We start from the raw sequence: 16002 nt of genomic DNA, 5'->3' as shown, positions 1-16002 counted from the left end.
ACTATTTTCTTCAACCAGCCCTTGAATGATACTCCCCAGACTATAGCATCATCAAAAGGTCATCCAATCCAACTTCATTATTTTAAAAATAAAAAAAAAAAACTGAGGCCCAGAGATATTAAGAAAGTCATCTATTGCTAAAATATTTCATCCCTTCAGTGGTAATCAGCAGAACTAAAATTTGAACCAAGAACTCCTATCACTTGCCCCAATTCTTCAGCTTTTCTACCATGATACCTCCACCTTTCCTGCATACTCTAAACTTTCTGTAATTTGTCAATGATGTCCCTAAAATGTGGCAATGTGGGATTGAACACTAGTTCAGTTGAGTTTTGACCAGGATAGAGCCCAAACTCACCCTATCTATTATTCCAGAGAGCTTGCTTCTCTCAATATAAACAAAGATTAGTTTTTTCTCCATGTATTAAACCAAATATCTACCCCTCCCTCTCCAAGGATGACCCAGCTTTGTTTCACATCATTCACATCTGGATTCTCTCCAGAATCTTCCTCCCCTTTGTCCTTCTGCATAGCCCCTTTATTCCTTTATTGCCCCTGTACTTTTGTCTGATCCTATTAGAATGTTTCTTGAAGGCAAACGTTAGTTTCTTTGTATTCATATTAGTAAGCACTCATTTATCTATCTGCCTATCTGGTATCTGTTTATCTATCTCCTTACCTATCTGACTATCCAATCATCTATCTACCTATCTAATCAACCATCTATCTATCATATATACCTATCTATCCAATCATCTATCTATCTATCATCTATACCTATCTATCCAACCATCTATCTATTCATCTATATATCCATCTCCCTACCTATCTATCTATCATCTATACCTATCTATCTATCCAACCATCTATTTATCTATCATCTATCAATCTATTGATCTTATTTGTCATTCTCATCCATTGCTTCTCATTTTGCTCTCAAGTGACAATTAAAACCAATCTAATCTGTCTTCCCCAGATAGAGAAAGCAGGATCCTTTTTGCTGAGCAGCCTCTCTTTCCCCGCTCCAAATTCAGGAACAAAACCAGTTGCCAAATGATGGCTGGTCCCCTCCTGAAGTTTGTAGGAGGATCCCTGGACAAGCTGGAGCCACGCACCACACAGCTGAGGCCACCATGCGAATGGAGCCCAGGAGGATGCCTAAGACAAACACAGAGAAGCTCCTCTCTTCATCACGCTGCTCATTAATCAGGTATGGATCCTTGGAGGCCTCCTCCCGGAACTGGGACTGGAGCTTCAGCAGCATTTCTAGCCTTGAGCCTTCGGAGCAGACCCGCCAGCAGCCATGGAAGTGGCACTCAGATGGAACTCCTAAAAATACAGTAGAAGGATGGGATGGTAAGCCAGGGGCCAAGGAAGAAGGGTCATTATAATGCTGAAATCGCTACATCATCTGAAACATCTTTTTTGACATTCACAAATCATTTGAGATTTTTTCCATAAAACCAAAGAGCAAGATGGAGCATCAAAACATGTAATGTTAAAACATAGAATGTCAGATTTGAAAGACTATCAAGGCTGGATGGGACTTTAGCAGCCTTTTTCAGAGAAATAGATCTATAACCATCCCAAGGGGTATTTCCCATCCCACCTCCATTCACCAACATAGCTTTGATCTCTCCCCAACCAAGCACTATACATCACTTTCACCCATCATTGCCAAAGGCAAGAGAGGCAAGCCAAGGTGACTTCTCGGGATGCAGGAGATGTCTTGGAATCAACTACAGAGGTTACTTACTCCCTGTTGCCCAATCACATACCTTGGATTCCGGAAGCAAGGCCTTCCTGTCCCCTAGTAGCCTGAAGGTAAAAAATAAAAATTCATCAGATTCTCCAAAGGGAGAGGCTTCTGGAAAAGAGGAAATCAGCAGAGAAAGTACCTGAAGCAGCTCTCTCTGAACCTCAGTTTATCATCTATAAAGGTATCTTTACCCTATTTCCCTCATAAGAATATTACAAGAAAAAATCAGATAATTTCAAAGCACTTTAGAAAATGCAAAGAGCAGAGGCAGCTAGGTGGTGCAGTGGATAGAGCACCGCCCTGAAGTCAGAAGGACCTTAGTTTTCAAATCTGGCCTCAGACACTTAATACTTCCTAGCTGTGTGACTCTGGGCAAGTCACTTAAACCCCAATTGCCTCAGCAAAAAGAAAAAGAAAATGCAAAGAGCTATTAAAATGAAATTTATTATTATTGTAATTATTACTCAGATCTTGTCTCCTCGAGGAAGTTATTCCAGACAGACAATCATATTCCTATTCCCCTACAACATTATCTATACCATTTACTGGGTACCAACCATATCCTACCTTGTATCATACTGTATGTAGCCAGTTTTCTTTTTTCCTAATGTACTCACAGCCTAGTTCCCCTGCTAGACTATATGAACCTGGAACAGAGGGACCTTGCCTTCTATTTCTTTGCATTTCCTTGCTTAGTTTGCATAGTATTCATAAATTCTCAAATTCATACATTTCTAGTCATCTACTTATTGAAAGGAAGTATCTTTGGAGGAAAGTATTAAATCAAACAATAAGCATTTATTAAATGCCTACTACATGCCAGGTATTGTCCTAGGCACACTAGGGAAGCAAATGAACCAGTCTCTGCCCTCAAGGAATTACATTCTATAAGGGGAGATTACATGTCATAAATAAAATTATTCAAAATTAAGGTATGCAAACTAAATGGGGCAGGGAGAAGTACTAGCAGCTACAGAGAGGAGGAATCAAGATGGGTTATGTACTAAGTGACATTTTAGAATTTTAAAGAAAATAAGAATTCTGAGAAATAGAGGTGCGGGAGAAATGACTTTCAGCACGGAGGACAAATACAAAGGCAGTGTAAGATGTCATGGGTGAGCAACAGCAAATCAACTCACAGAGTGCAGGAAACAGAGCCATGTGTTATAATAAACTTAGAAAGTCCAGTTGAGGCTGGGTCCTGAAGGGTTTTAAAAAGCAAATGGAATGATCCCAGAGGCAATGGGAGTTTCTGAAGGTTATTAAGTAAAAGAGTAACACAACACAGGCAGACATTCATTTAGGAAAAATTAGGCTGATAGCTGCAGGACCAATGGCCTTTCCTGGGGTAGCATTTTAAGAAGTCTTATGGTTCTTAAACTTCTGATGAGTGTATAGGTCACAAGGTTAAATACTGCTCTTTCTCCAACATCACCACTAATGCCACAATTCATTTCTTCAACACTCTAAAGATCTGGAATTTCACCACTATGAGTATTTCCTCCATTGTTGCAGGTCCCTAGAGTCTTAAGAGCTGGTTCTTCATGAATTGCTGTGGTCAAAAAAAAAATCAAGCAATCTTTTGGTGATGGACTTCTTGGAATCTAAGCAGGTTAGTTTCCAAATGACAGGCATATAACCCCTTCTTCAATCAACATTTGACAACCATCCATGGCCCAGACCACCCTAAAACTTGGGAACTGTTGACTAACCCTTTCAAAGTCCAGGTTCTCTTTTTCACCACGACTGAGATGTCATAGAAGAACTTTAAGTAAAGGTTCCAAGACCCATACTAAACAAAAATTATTATAGGATCATAGATTGAGAAATCAAAAGAATGACTTTTGCAACCAGTCCTAGAGTCAGATACTTACTAGCTATATGATCTTAGGTAAAAAGAAAATGAAGAAAAGGAGGAGAGGGAGAAGAAGATGATGAAGGAGGAGGAGGACGAAAAGGAGGAGGAAGAGGAGGAAAAGGAGAAGAAGAAGAAAAAGGAGAAGAAGAAAGAAAGAAGAGGAGAAGAAAGAAAAAGGAGGAAGAAGAAAGAAGAAAAAAGAAAAAGATGGAGGAGAAGAAGGAGGAGGAGGAAGAAGAAACAGAAGAAAGAAGGAAGAAGAAGAAATAAGATGATTATGATAATGATGATAGAGAAGAAGAAGAAGGAAGAAGGGAGAAGAAAAAGAAGAAAAAAAAAGGAAGAATGACCTTTGAGGTAACCTAGTCCAATTCCTTCATTTTATGGTTGAGGAAATTAAAACCTGATAAGGAAAAGTAAATAGAACTGGAATTTGAACCCAGGCCCTTTACTGCACAGCCAGTCCCTTTTTCTATTAGCACCAGGAAGGCTCCAGCTGCCCCAAAGGTTGCCACTGACCTTCCTTTCATTGTTCATGCCAGATGTCTTCTTCCTAAACAAAAACAGGAAGTCCTTAGAAAGTATAAAATGTCCTTCTAAACAGGGATATTGAGGAAAAGGCCTAGAGCAGCAAGGTCTAGGGCTGGCTCCTCACAGCATCCCAGGGGAACGGAAAACTTAGCCAGCAATTAGGAATATCTTCCTGGGATATTTAGCTTGTGAAAGGGTGAGAGGGATAGAAGGCTGCAGGTAAGAGTGTTTGTATATAATGTACAGTATCCATCAATAATAAGCAAATATTAAGTGTTTACTATGCCTTAGGAACTGTACTAATTGTTGGGGATACAAGGAAATTGTTCCTATAACAGGAGCTCAATCTATGGTGGAGACAGCATGCAAACAACTACGTAAACAAGATATATGCATATATGCCATGTATTTATGCATCTTCAAAAGCGTGATTGTATGTGTCTGCAGCTGTGTGCATATGGACTATGTGCTGTATGTATAGTGTCCATCAGTGCACACTAATATGGTATATTGTTTATTTCCAGATATGGGCATTAGTGAGATAGAGTCAGTAACTGACAGTTCTAAGAATTTGCCAGCAATGAAAGGACCTAAGTCCACCCATCCTCAACTAGAGCTCTCAGTAAAAAAAAAAAAAAAATTGTGGGGAAGGGTTAAAAAGAAAAAAAGCTTCTGGTATGGGGGTAAGGCTATGGACCAGTGCCTTATGCCCAGAAGCTAATCAGGTTCCCAATGATCATCTCCAGACCACTTCCAATACATGACCCGAGGCCTCAGGGGGCATGGGAACCATAAAAGGGAAGTTTATGGGGACACAGGAGTCCTTGAAGCAACATAGTAAGAAACGCCAGAGTTGACAATCTACTGGAAGGGGCACTTTTCAGGAACAAGGGATTGGGAGAGATTGCGGTCAGAACCACCCCCTCCTCAGCAGTTGGGAGCTGTTCCATCACACCTAAACCTGCTACAAATCCTGAGCTAAAGGAAACAGTCTTACTTGCTCCTGGTATGGATCCCATTTATCTCCTCCAGTCCATAGTGATCAAACTCTGAAAGAGAAAAAAGCTCATATCCTAAGACAGAAGCCCCAATCATCTTCTGAACCTTAAAAAAGCAACACTCTCATGGAAAAAGATGGATTCTGCTGCCACTTGCCCCACCTGTTCTGAATTCCCTTTTTTCATACTGACCCAGGAATATTCTTTTTTTTTTTTTTTTTTTTTGCTGTTTTCCAGCCTGAAAAGGGGGGGCAAGACCTCCTGAGGACTGGATGAGAATTATAGCCAGCCATGAACATCTCTTAAGTCATACATGTATGATTTTATTTGTTTATTTGTTTTTAGGAAGTATCTTCTTTTTATTAATTTTATATTTAAGTTATACATGTACATTAACTTCTTACACATGTGGGTCATATTAGGAGAGAGAAATCAGAAGATATGTATATGATTTTAAGACAAATTGGAAATTGGAAACAGTTCCAAATAGATTCCAAATTGGATAGATTGCCTTCACAACTAAACCAATTGAATTTCACAGTTCTTTTATTGGTGGTGTTCTTGTTAAGAAATCAGTCTTGGTTCCGGCCCTGAAATCAGGAGGACCTGAGTTCAAATTTGGTCTCCGACACTTAATGCTTCTTAGCTGTGTGACCCTAGGCAAGTCACTTAACCTCAATTGCCTCAGGGGAAAAAAAAAGGAAATCAGTCTTGGACAACTCTGAGGTACTACCTCAAATCTTTCAGATGGGCTAAAATGATGGAAAAAATGATTAAATGTTGAAAGTAATATGGGAAAACTGGGACACTAATGCATTGTTGATAGAGTTGTGAACTGATCCAATATTTCTGGAAAAGAAAGAAAGAAAGAAAGAAAGAAAGAAAGAAAGAAAGAAAGAAAGAAAGAAAGAAAGAAAGAAAGAAAGAAAGAAAGAAAGAAAAAGAAAGAAAGAGAAAGAAAGAAAGGAAAGAAGAAGAAAAGAAAGAAGAAAAGAAAGAAAAAAAGAAAGAAAGAGAAAGGAAGGAAGGAAGGAGAAGGAAAGAAAGAGAAGGAAGGAAAGAGAAGGAAGGAAGGAAGGAAGGAAGGAAGGAAGGAAGGAAGGAAGGAAGGAAGGAAGGAAGGAAGGAAGGAAGGAAGGAAGGAAGGAAGGAAAAAGAAAAGAGAGAGAGAAACAAAAAAAGAAGAAATCAGCCATGGGAATGATTTGGCTGGCTGCTTCTGGAGCCCAGATAAGTGCCCCGACATGTCACTTGCCTGGCACATACCATCTATGTGAAACAGTTGTTCCATCTTGGCTACCTCCTCTCTCTTCCAGTCTCCAGCTGTTGTTGTAAGGACTCTCATGATTTTAATCCTCTCCTCCTTCCTTTTCTCCTTCTCTTTGGCTCGCCTTTCTTCTAACTCTTTCTGTTGCTTCTGGGCCTCTCCTTCAGGGATCTAATGGGTTCCAGGGTAAATCAGATTAACTACTACCTAGGAGGTATTTGTAGTAAGCAGTTCTAGATCCAGATGAATTAATTCAAGAAGAAGGCATTAGGCATACAGAGGGTTGAGAAGGAAGACCAAATGGAAAATATTAGAAGATAGAGAACCTTATGAGTCACTGAAATTCAGTTGAACTGTGTGATGATGACAAAGGAGATTGCAGTGATTGTTCTAATAGACTTCAACACATGAAAAATGGAGAACACAGTGTGTTATATCCAAGCCCACTATTTCCCAGGAGGAGAAAACTCTCTGGGCTAGATTTGGAGGATCTGATTCAATCAGTCAGTAAGCATTTATTAAGCACCTACCATATCCCAGGCACTATACAAAGAACTGAGGATACAAAAAGAGGCAAAAGACTCTACCTTCCATGAATTCTCAACTTAATGGATACTCTGAGATATGATGAAAAAGCATTAGCCCCAAGATTAATAACTGTCCTGACAATTATTACTTTTCTGACCCTGAGCAAGGTCATGAAAATAATATTTACTACTTGACCATATTTTTTGCTCTTCTTTATATCTTCAACACTTAATGCCTAATACATGGTACATGCTCAATAAATAGTTTTTGATGGAAATTCCCCTAGTCTTTTCCTCATCTTAAAATCAGAAAGGTGAACTGAATGACCTCTAGGATCATTTAGAATTCTCGATCCTATGAGCCCCAAGTTCTAGACCTGACTAAGCCACTAAACACATACATGACTGTTTGAATCAATTTCCTTCCTCTAGTTCTCAGTTTTCCCATCTATAAAATTAGGAATTTGGATAGGTTAATTCATTTGCCAAGTATTTATGAAGCACCACTTATGTACACAGCAGTATGCTAGGCTCAGGAGGAAGGACAAAGTTTAGAGATGTTCACTAAGGTCCCATGAAATTATGTATAGAGTATAGAGTCTCTGTATAGAGAGTATAGAGGCAGAAAAAGTATTTGATAAAATCCAACACCCATTCCTATTAAAAAACACTTGAGAATATAGGAATAAATGGACTTTTCCTTAAAATAATCAGTAGCATCTATTTAAGACTATCAGTAAGCATCATATGTAATGGGGATAAACTGCAACCATTTCCAGTAACATCAGGAGTGAAACAGCATTGCCCACTATCACCATTACTATTCAATATTGTATTAGAAATGCACGCTTTAGCAATAAGAGTTGAGAAAGAGATTAAAGGAATTAGAGTAGGTAATGAGGAAACCAAATTATCACTGTTTGCTGATGATATGATGGTATACTTAGAGAACCCCAGAGATTTTACTAAAAAGCTATTAGAAATAATCCACACCTTTAGCTAAGTTGCAGGATACAAAATAAACCCATATAAGTCATCAGCATTCTTATATATCACTAACAAAATCCAACAGTCAGAGTTACAAAGAGAAATTCCATTTAAAGTAACTACTGACAGTATAAAATATTTAGGAATCTATCTGCCAAAGGAAAATCAGAAACTTTATGAACAAAACTACAAAACACTTTCCACACAAATTAAGTCTGATCTAACCAATTGGAAAAATACTAAATGCTCTTGGATAGGGCGAGCAAATATAATAAAGATGACAATACTACCTAAACTAATCTATTTATTTAGCACTATACCAATCAGACTCCCAAAAAACTATTTTAATGACCTAGAAAAAAAAACAACAAAGTTCATAAGGAAAAAAAAAGGTCAAGAATTTCAAGGGAATTAATTTTTTAAAAAATCAAATGAAGGTGGCCTAGCTGTACTAGATCTAAAATTATATTATAAAGCAGCAGTTACCAAAACCATTTGGTATTGGCTAAGAAATAAACTAGTTGATCAGTGGAATAGGTTAGGTTCAAAGAACAAAACAGTCAATAACTTTAAAATTCTAGTGTTTGACAAACCCAAAGACCCCAGCTTTTAGGATAAGAACTCACTGTTTGACAAAAATAGCTGGGAAAATTGGAAACTAGTATGGCAGAAACTAGGCACTGACCCACACTTAACACCGTACACCAAGATATGGTCAAAATGGATTCATGACCTGGCATAAAGAATGAGATTATAAATAAATTAGAAGAACATAGAATAGTTTACCTCTCAGACCAGTGGAAGAGGAAGGAATTTATGACCAAAGAAGAACTAGAGATCATTATTGATCACAAAATAGAAAAATTTGGCTAGATAAAATTGAAAAGGTTTTGTACAAACAAAACTAATACAGACAAGATTTGAAGGGAAGCAATAAACTGGGAAAACATTTTTACAGTCAAAGGTTCTGGTAAAGGCCTCATTTCCAAAATATATAGAAAATTGACTCTAATTTATAAGAAATCAAGCCATTCTCCAATTGATAAAGGGTCAAAGGATATGAACAGATAATTCTCAGATGAAGAAATTGAGACTATTTCTAGCCATATGAAAAGATACTCCAAGTCATTATTAATCAGAGAAATGCAAATTAAAACAACTCTTGAGATACCACTACACACATGTCAGATTGGCTAGAATGACAGGGAAAGATAATATAGAATGTTGGAGGGGATGTGGGAAAACAGGGACACTAATACATTGTTGGTGGAATTGTGAATACGTCTAGTCATTCTGGAGAGCAATTTGGAACTATGCTCAAAAAGTTATCAAACTGTGCATACCCTTTGACCCAGTAGTGTTACTACTGAGCTTATATGACGAAGAGATTTTAAAGAAGGGAAAAGGACCTGTATGTGCAAGAATGTTTGTGGCAGCCCTCTTTGTAGTGGCCAGAAACTGGAAACTGAATTAATGCCCATCAATTGGAAAATGGCTGAATAAATTGTGCTATATGAATATTATGGAATATTATTGTTTGGTAAGAAATGACCAACAGGATGATTTCAGAAAGGCCTGGAGAGACTTAGATGAACTGATGCTGAGCAAAATGAGCAGGACCAGGAGATCATAATATACTTCAACAACAATACTATATGATAATCAATTCTGATGGACGTGGCCCTCTTCAGCAATGAGATGAACCAAATCAGTTCCAATAGAGCAATAATGAACTGCTACACCCAGGGAAAGAACTCTGGGAGATGACTATGAACCACTACATAGAATTCCCAATCTCTATATTTTCACCCACCTGCATTTTTTATTTCCTTCACAGGCTAATTGTACACTATTTCAAAGTCCGATTCTTTTTATACAGCAAAATAACTGTATGGACATGTATACATATATTGTATTTAATTTATACTTTAACATATTTAGCATGTATTGGCCAACCTGCCATCTGGGGGAGGGGGTCGGGGGAAGGAGGGAGAAAATTGGAACAAAAGGTCTGGCAATTGTCAATGCTGTAAAATTACCCATGCATATAACTTGTAAATAAAAAGCTATAATTAAAAATTTTTAAAAGAAATTAGCTCTGAGTGATTCCTTTGAACAATTAAAGATAAAGGAAAATAAACTCAAAGAATTGACTCAAAGACCTGAGGATTAAAAGGTTCCTGGGCTTCAGGGAAGAATTGTGCTCACATTGGCACTGAAGGATCACCATCTGTACTTGGATGGAACACATCTCCTGGATTAGAAAGAGAAGACCCCTTACCTCATTTGGGGGACGGGACCTGTGTGATTTTCAAAGAGTAACTTGTGGTTCCCACATTAAGGTAAAGGGAAAGACATCACAATCATTAAGTCATAGAACACTGAATCATAGAATCAACTGAGTCATAGAAAGGAATAGCCAGAGGTCAATTGGTACATCCCTCTGCTTCAAAGGGGCTCTGTAATTCACAGAAAAAAATCCACATAGTCTGGGCTGGAAAGAGTACCAGAAATGAAAGCAGCGGGTCTGAGATAAAGCTGCTTCTGGCACAACCCATGCAATCTGGGGCAACTCTCAACTGAGGTAGTTGGCATAGATCAGGGCTTCCTCATCTAGATTCTGCAGACCCTCAAGTGTTTGGGGGTGGATTTCAAGGAGTCTATGAAGTTAGATGGGAAAAAGCTACATCTTTATTTTCACTCATTTCTAACTGAAATTTAACCTTTTTTCATCATAATTAAAAATAACAACAAAGGTTATTGTTGGGAAAAGGGTTCCATAAGCCTCACCATTCCACCAAAGGGATCCATGACCTGGGTGATTTTTAAGGTTCCTTCCAGCTTTAAATACTGTGATCCTGAGGTGACATCCCTGGGATCCCTGGTTATTCCAAAGAGAAAGTTCTATGAACTCTTTGAGACAGTGGCTAGCAATAGGAAATGTGTGATTGCTGACAATATTTTTCCTGGGAGTCCCCCACATCCACAAATGGGATGTGTTCCCCCCTCTTCAGCTTAACCTTTGAGAATCTGTCTCTTCATATCCAGAGGATCCTGCAGGTTCCTTTAGAGAACAGAACAGCGGGACCAAGAATGAGGAAATGGAAGGGAAAAAATTGCTTCATGTGCCCAACCAAAAAGCACAAGCCACAAGATATATAAATACTAAACATTACTATTTAGTTATTAATTTATTTATTTATGGGCCCAAGCAAAAAGTACAAGCATAAATACTAGACATTACTATTTATTGTTTATCATCATCAACAAGGAAGCCTTGCTGCCTTGATAACTGCTTCTCTTCGATCCAAAAGCACATGATCACAGAATGTCCAGGTGCTCTTTAACATTTCTTCTTAAGGCTTCTGCTTCAGTATCTAGATCCTATAGCCCTGGCACAATTCATAATGAACATTTCACCAGCTAAATATATGCCCTGATTGGAAATCCTTCCCAACAGTCCTGCATGTAGAATCATTAATTCCAGAAGGATCAGTCACATTCTCTTTGATTCGTATTCTCTCTCTCTCTCTCTCCCTCCCTCTCCATTTCCCCTTCCCTCTCCCCTCCCCCCTCTCTTCTTCCTCTTCCTCTCCCTTTCCCTTTCTGTCCCTGTGTCCATCTCTCTTTCAAAGGTAATTTTAACTGAGAAGTGTAGCACATTCACTTGTTAGCAACTACCTAAATATTTATGACCAGGGTATAGGGCAGGATTGCATGAATAATACAGTGCCTGGCCTGGAGTCAAGAAGACCCGAGTTCAAATGTGGCCTCAGATACTTAATAGCTGAGTGATCCTGGGCAAGTCACTTAACCCTATTGGTTTCAGTATAGTTCATCCATAAAATGAGCTGCAGGAGGACAGGATGAACCACTCCAGCATCTTGCCAAGAAAACCCCAAATGGGTTTAAGAGTTAGATTCAGCTAAAAACTACTGAAGAATAACAAGGTCTCCTTCACAGTATGGTTAGGATGAAGTTTCCCCACCACCAAAGGAAGGAGCCAGACAACCTGCTTCTGTGAGACTCATAATATTTGTATTGCAAGTACTTTGAAGAGACTGGAATATGTGTAGACATTCTGTAACTGATTCTAATTGGCTAACTCTATAATAAAAGGGTTGTTCTTTGATTAAATGTGGAGTCATTCTCAAAATCCCATCAGCTTTGGCCCAGGTCTTTTGAAAATTCTTGATTCAGTAGCTCTTTGGGGATTTATTTGCTCGAAGTGTCTGGTGAGAAACAATACAAGGGGAGAAATCTTAGAATCTTCTCCCTTCCGAAGCCAAAGTACCCCACTTGCTTGTTGGCTTCTGTGCTTATTTTTTGCCTTTTTAAGTGAAGGAGATTAATCTGGAAGTCGGAGGAGCAAACCACGAGAATCTTGATGCCAGAGTCCAAGTCATGTTTTTGTGGTCAGTCCAACATCATTGAACCAAAGAACAAGGAATGAATTTTGGGAGGCATATTCTGGACCCAGGTCAACAGAAGTTGAGATGGTTATTTATCTGGTGATCTAGACACATCTACATATAAAATTGGAGGGACTAGTGTTATGTAGGAACTGGGTTACTGGGAGGAAATATTCTATATTTGTTCTTGTTCTACCTTCTAAGTAAAGGCCCCTTTGTGAAAGCTATTTGATTATGAATAGTTAAATGGAACAGGAACCTCAGTCGACCCCAAAGCCATAAATTCTAAACTCCAGTGAAATTGGACCAGTTGTGACTGCCCAAAGAAACCCTATGCTTCCTTGAGTACCAGAGTAATGTCAATCCGGACTTAATATTCCCACCCTTTCTGTCTTTCCATGTCAAATTCTTCCCAATGCTTTAAAGCCCAACTCAAATGTGCTCTTTTCCAATTATCTTCCCCAGGTTCTCTTGATCCTTCCCACACACACCTCTCCTGTCTTTCATTCTGTACTCTCTCTTGAACCTAATATGTAATTCCAGGGCTAAAGGAAATGGAGCTATTCATGGAGTGACACAGCCATACAAAAATGGAGTCCAATAGGGAAGAGCCAAGGTGGACACTATACCTAGCTCCACAGACAGGTTCTGAGATACAGCAAGGAATACACTCTGATTCCCCACCAGAGCCTGCCAGAGCCACTCATCATTCAAACTATAACAGAGAATTTCCAATAAAGAGCTGATGTTATATTAATAGAAAACTACCCACAAACCCTAATGCAAAGCAGTGGAGTGGTCAGTCACTGAAAAAAAGAAGATATTCTCTGAATTAGTTAATAAAGTGAAGCATTCAGGAGCCCAGGAAATTTAATTCTTAACTTGCCACAGCAAGCAGGTGGTCAGAAAAAGGGGCAATGCTACAGATCCCTTAAGCCTTAGCACATCTGTATTCTGGAGGCTGGAGCCATGCCAGTCAAAACTGGAAAGTAAGTACCAGACCTCATCTGTCTATACTTCATGCTTCCCCCAGAAAATGGGCAAGAAAACAAGAATTTATTAAGTACCTATTATATGCTTTTTATAAACATCATCTCATTTGATCTTTACAATCCTGGGAGACAGATACTATTAATATCCCCATTTTACAGTTGAAGAAACTGAGGCAGGTGGAAGTTAAGCAACTTTTCCAGGGTCACAGAGCTAGTGAACATTTGGTGAATTTGGACTTAGGTCTGATTGACTCTAAGTCTTTCTTTCAACATATTGTGTGCCCTATATAGCTATCTAATATAATATGTATTATTATGTATTATATACTCTGGAGAGACTCTGATAGATAAAAATCTAAACATCCCTAGGGTGGAGCAGAGGGTTAGTTCTTTAGTTTATCAAAATAATTACCAGGCAACTCTTTGCTTTTAACGATCTGCTCCATGAAAAGGTAAAAATTATTCAATTTACACACAATTTTTGAGGAATATTTCTAATGACCAAGATTAGGTTCCTTTTTATGGCGGTGACCAAAAGTCTTGGTTGCCATCTTGGTATAGGGGAACTTAAGCCCTTCAGATTTCGGTTTCCTGATCTGCAAAATGAGGGGACTGGACTGCAGTCCAAAATGACTAGGAACCATGTAGAGAGTCAATCTGCCAACCAAGCATGAGGAAGGGACAGCAAGTCACAGTAGTCCTTTCTTTAAGGGAAGAAAATCAAAGGTGAATTCAATAAGGAATCACAGTTTCATCAAATAATATTTATCATCAGCAATAATAATAGAACATCCACAATCAATGCCTACAAATATACAGTAAATAGCCACCCTAATAATGACTACTAAAATGTAATCTGTATTGAATTTGAGAGTGAAGAATTACTCTAAAAATAGTCCACTTCATGCTTCTTCGGGGTCTCGTTCTGCTTTTTGAAAAATTCCTGATTACTACTGATGTTAAATTTTTCTTAGGTGCTCCTGAGAAGGACTCAGCATCTGGACTCAGCATCTGAAGAAGAAGCTAGGGAAGAGAAAGGCTTCGATTACCCACTCTTTGTCAAACCCAAACAATACTTCCTTGCCCCACCAGCTCAGGAGACTGTCCTCAGGGACAATGTCAGGGATGGACTGACTGCTTGCCCAGCTGAGTTTGATCAGATGAGTCCCCAAGCTCCCCAGGAAGGGAATCAGGAAGGCTTCTGGCTAAGGGTTTAGCTCCTGCTCAGAAAGGACCTTCCCATGGGTCCTCCCAAAGCACTTACTGGTTAATATCAATACAATAAATGCACTTAGGATGGAATGCTCTATTTATATTACAGATATTATGTCTCTTTCCTACTAGCTTGTAAACTTCATGAAGTAGGAAATGGGTCTTTTCTCTCCTTTCCCTCACACATTGTCTTGAAGCCAGGGGGAACATAATACAGATTGAAGATTATTGATTTAGAGGTGGAAGGGACATCCAGTCCAAATCCCTAATTTTATGTATAAAAACACCGAGGCAAAACTTGCCCGGGATCACACAGCTAGTGTGTGTCTAGGATATAATTTGAAACTCAGGTGTTTATGATGGCAATCTAATGTTCACACCCTTACACCTCACTAACTAGTTAGGTGACACTAGGCAAGTCATGTTGCCTCAACTGTGAAATTGAGACCTACTTCCCAGGGTTGATGTGAGGATCAAAAAAAAAAATTAATTGTAAAGTATGTAGCACAGTGCCTGGTACATAGTAGGTGCTTAATGAATGTTTATTCTCTTCCCTGGCTCCTTTACTATCTCTTTGTTGATTTTAGACTTTTTCCACTGTGTTAGTAATTTTGCCAAAATGATATTTTCCTTTTTTTATGGGTATTAACTCTCTGGAAAGGGGAAAAGAAGGATCTATTTGGGAAATGTAGGTGTTATAAAAACAAAAGATATCTATAAGTATTTTAATATAATAATCATAATAAAATTCATAATAATGAATGAATGAGGTGATGATGATTAGTCTCAATTTTTAACAAACATTTATTAAGTCCTTTCTGTGGAAACATAGGACAACAAAGACAAAAATGTTAATGACTTTCTCTTGAGAAGCTCATGAAACATAAAACAAATTAGTATCAAATAATTGTAAGAAGAAATTCTGAACTAGCTGTTAAAAAAGGCTCCCATAAAAGATGGAACCTGTCCTGAGTCTTCCAGAAAGCTTACACTTCTAAGAGGTGAAAGGTGTGAGAGAAACAGTACATAATATCTGGGGAGTGAGAGAGTTGGGAGTGTGGTCTTGTGAGCCAATCTGGCTGGACCAGAGAGTTTGGGAAGGATTTTCAAAGGAAGGAATAAAAAAAGTAAGTCTTCCAGGCCAGGAGATGGGTAGTTCTTAGATATTTCAGCAGCATCTACTTTATCTGGGGCTATCTACAAGGTAAGGATTCAGAGAATTAGGGAGTCTCTTTACCCCACATGCAAAAAACATCGAGTTTCTTCACTTTAGTTAAAATAAGGGGCTTCATCTCCTGTCGCAAAACAGACAACTGTCACTTTCTCTTTTCTTCTGGTCCTAAGTTACCTTTCCAGGTTTATTACATAGAACTCTCTACCTTCTCAATGATCTAGCTAACGTGGCCTCCTTGCAATTCCTTCCATAGGATATTCCGTCTTCCACTTCCACAGCTTTGCT

At 38.6% G+C, this 16002-nt stretch overlaps 1 protein-coding gene across 1 annotated transcript in view; it reads right to left on the bottom strand.

Moving 5' to 3' along the window:
* Nucleotides 1-824: 824 nt before the first annotated feature.
* C2H16orf95 (chromosome 2 C16orf95 homolog) overlaps nt 825-16002 on the bottom strand; it is a 32804-nt gene continuing 17626 nt past the window's right edge. The window contains 7 exon segments of the mRNA XM_031949231.1: nt 825-1053; nt 1055-1329; nt 1779-1818; nt 4137-4170; nt 5146-5197; nt 6413-6559; nt 6562-6584. Coding sequence (XP_031805091.1) covers nt 871-1053; nt 1055-1329; nt 1779-1818; nt 4137-4170; nt 5146-5197; nt 6413-6559; nt 6562-6584 — 754 coding nt within the window. The 3' untranslated portion in view covers nt 825-870.

The sequence above is a fragment of the Sarcophilus harrisii genome, chromosome 2 (assembly GCF_902635505.1).
Source record: "Sarcophilus harrisii chromosome 2, mSarHar1.11, whole genome shotgun sequence".
NCBI lineage: Eukaryota > Metazoa > Chordata > Mammalia > Dasyuromorphia > Dasyuridae > Sarcophilus > Sarcophilus harrisii.
Note: the sequence above shows the minus strand (reverse complement) of the source record. Positions and strands in the feature narration are given on the sequence as shown.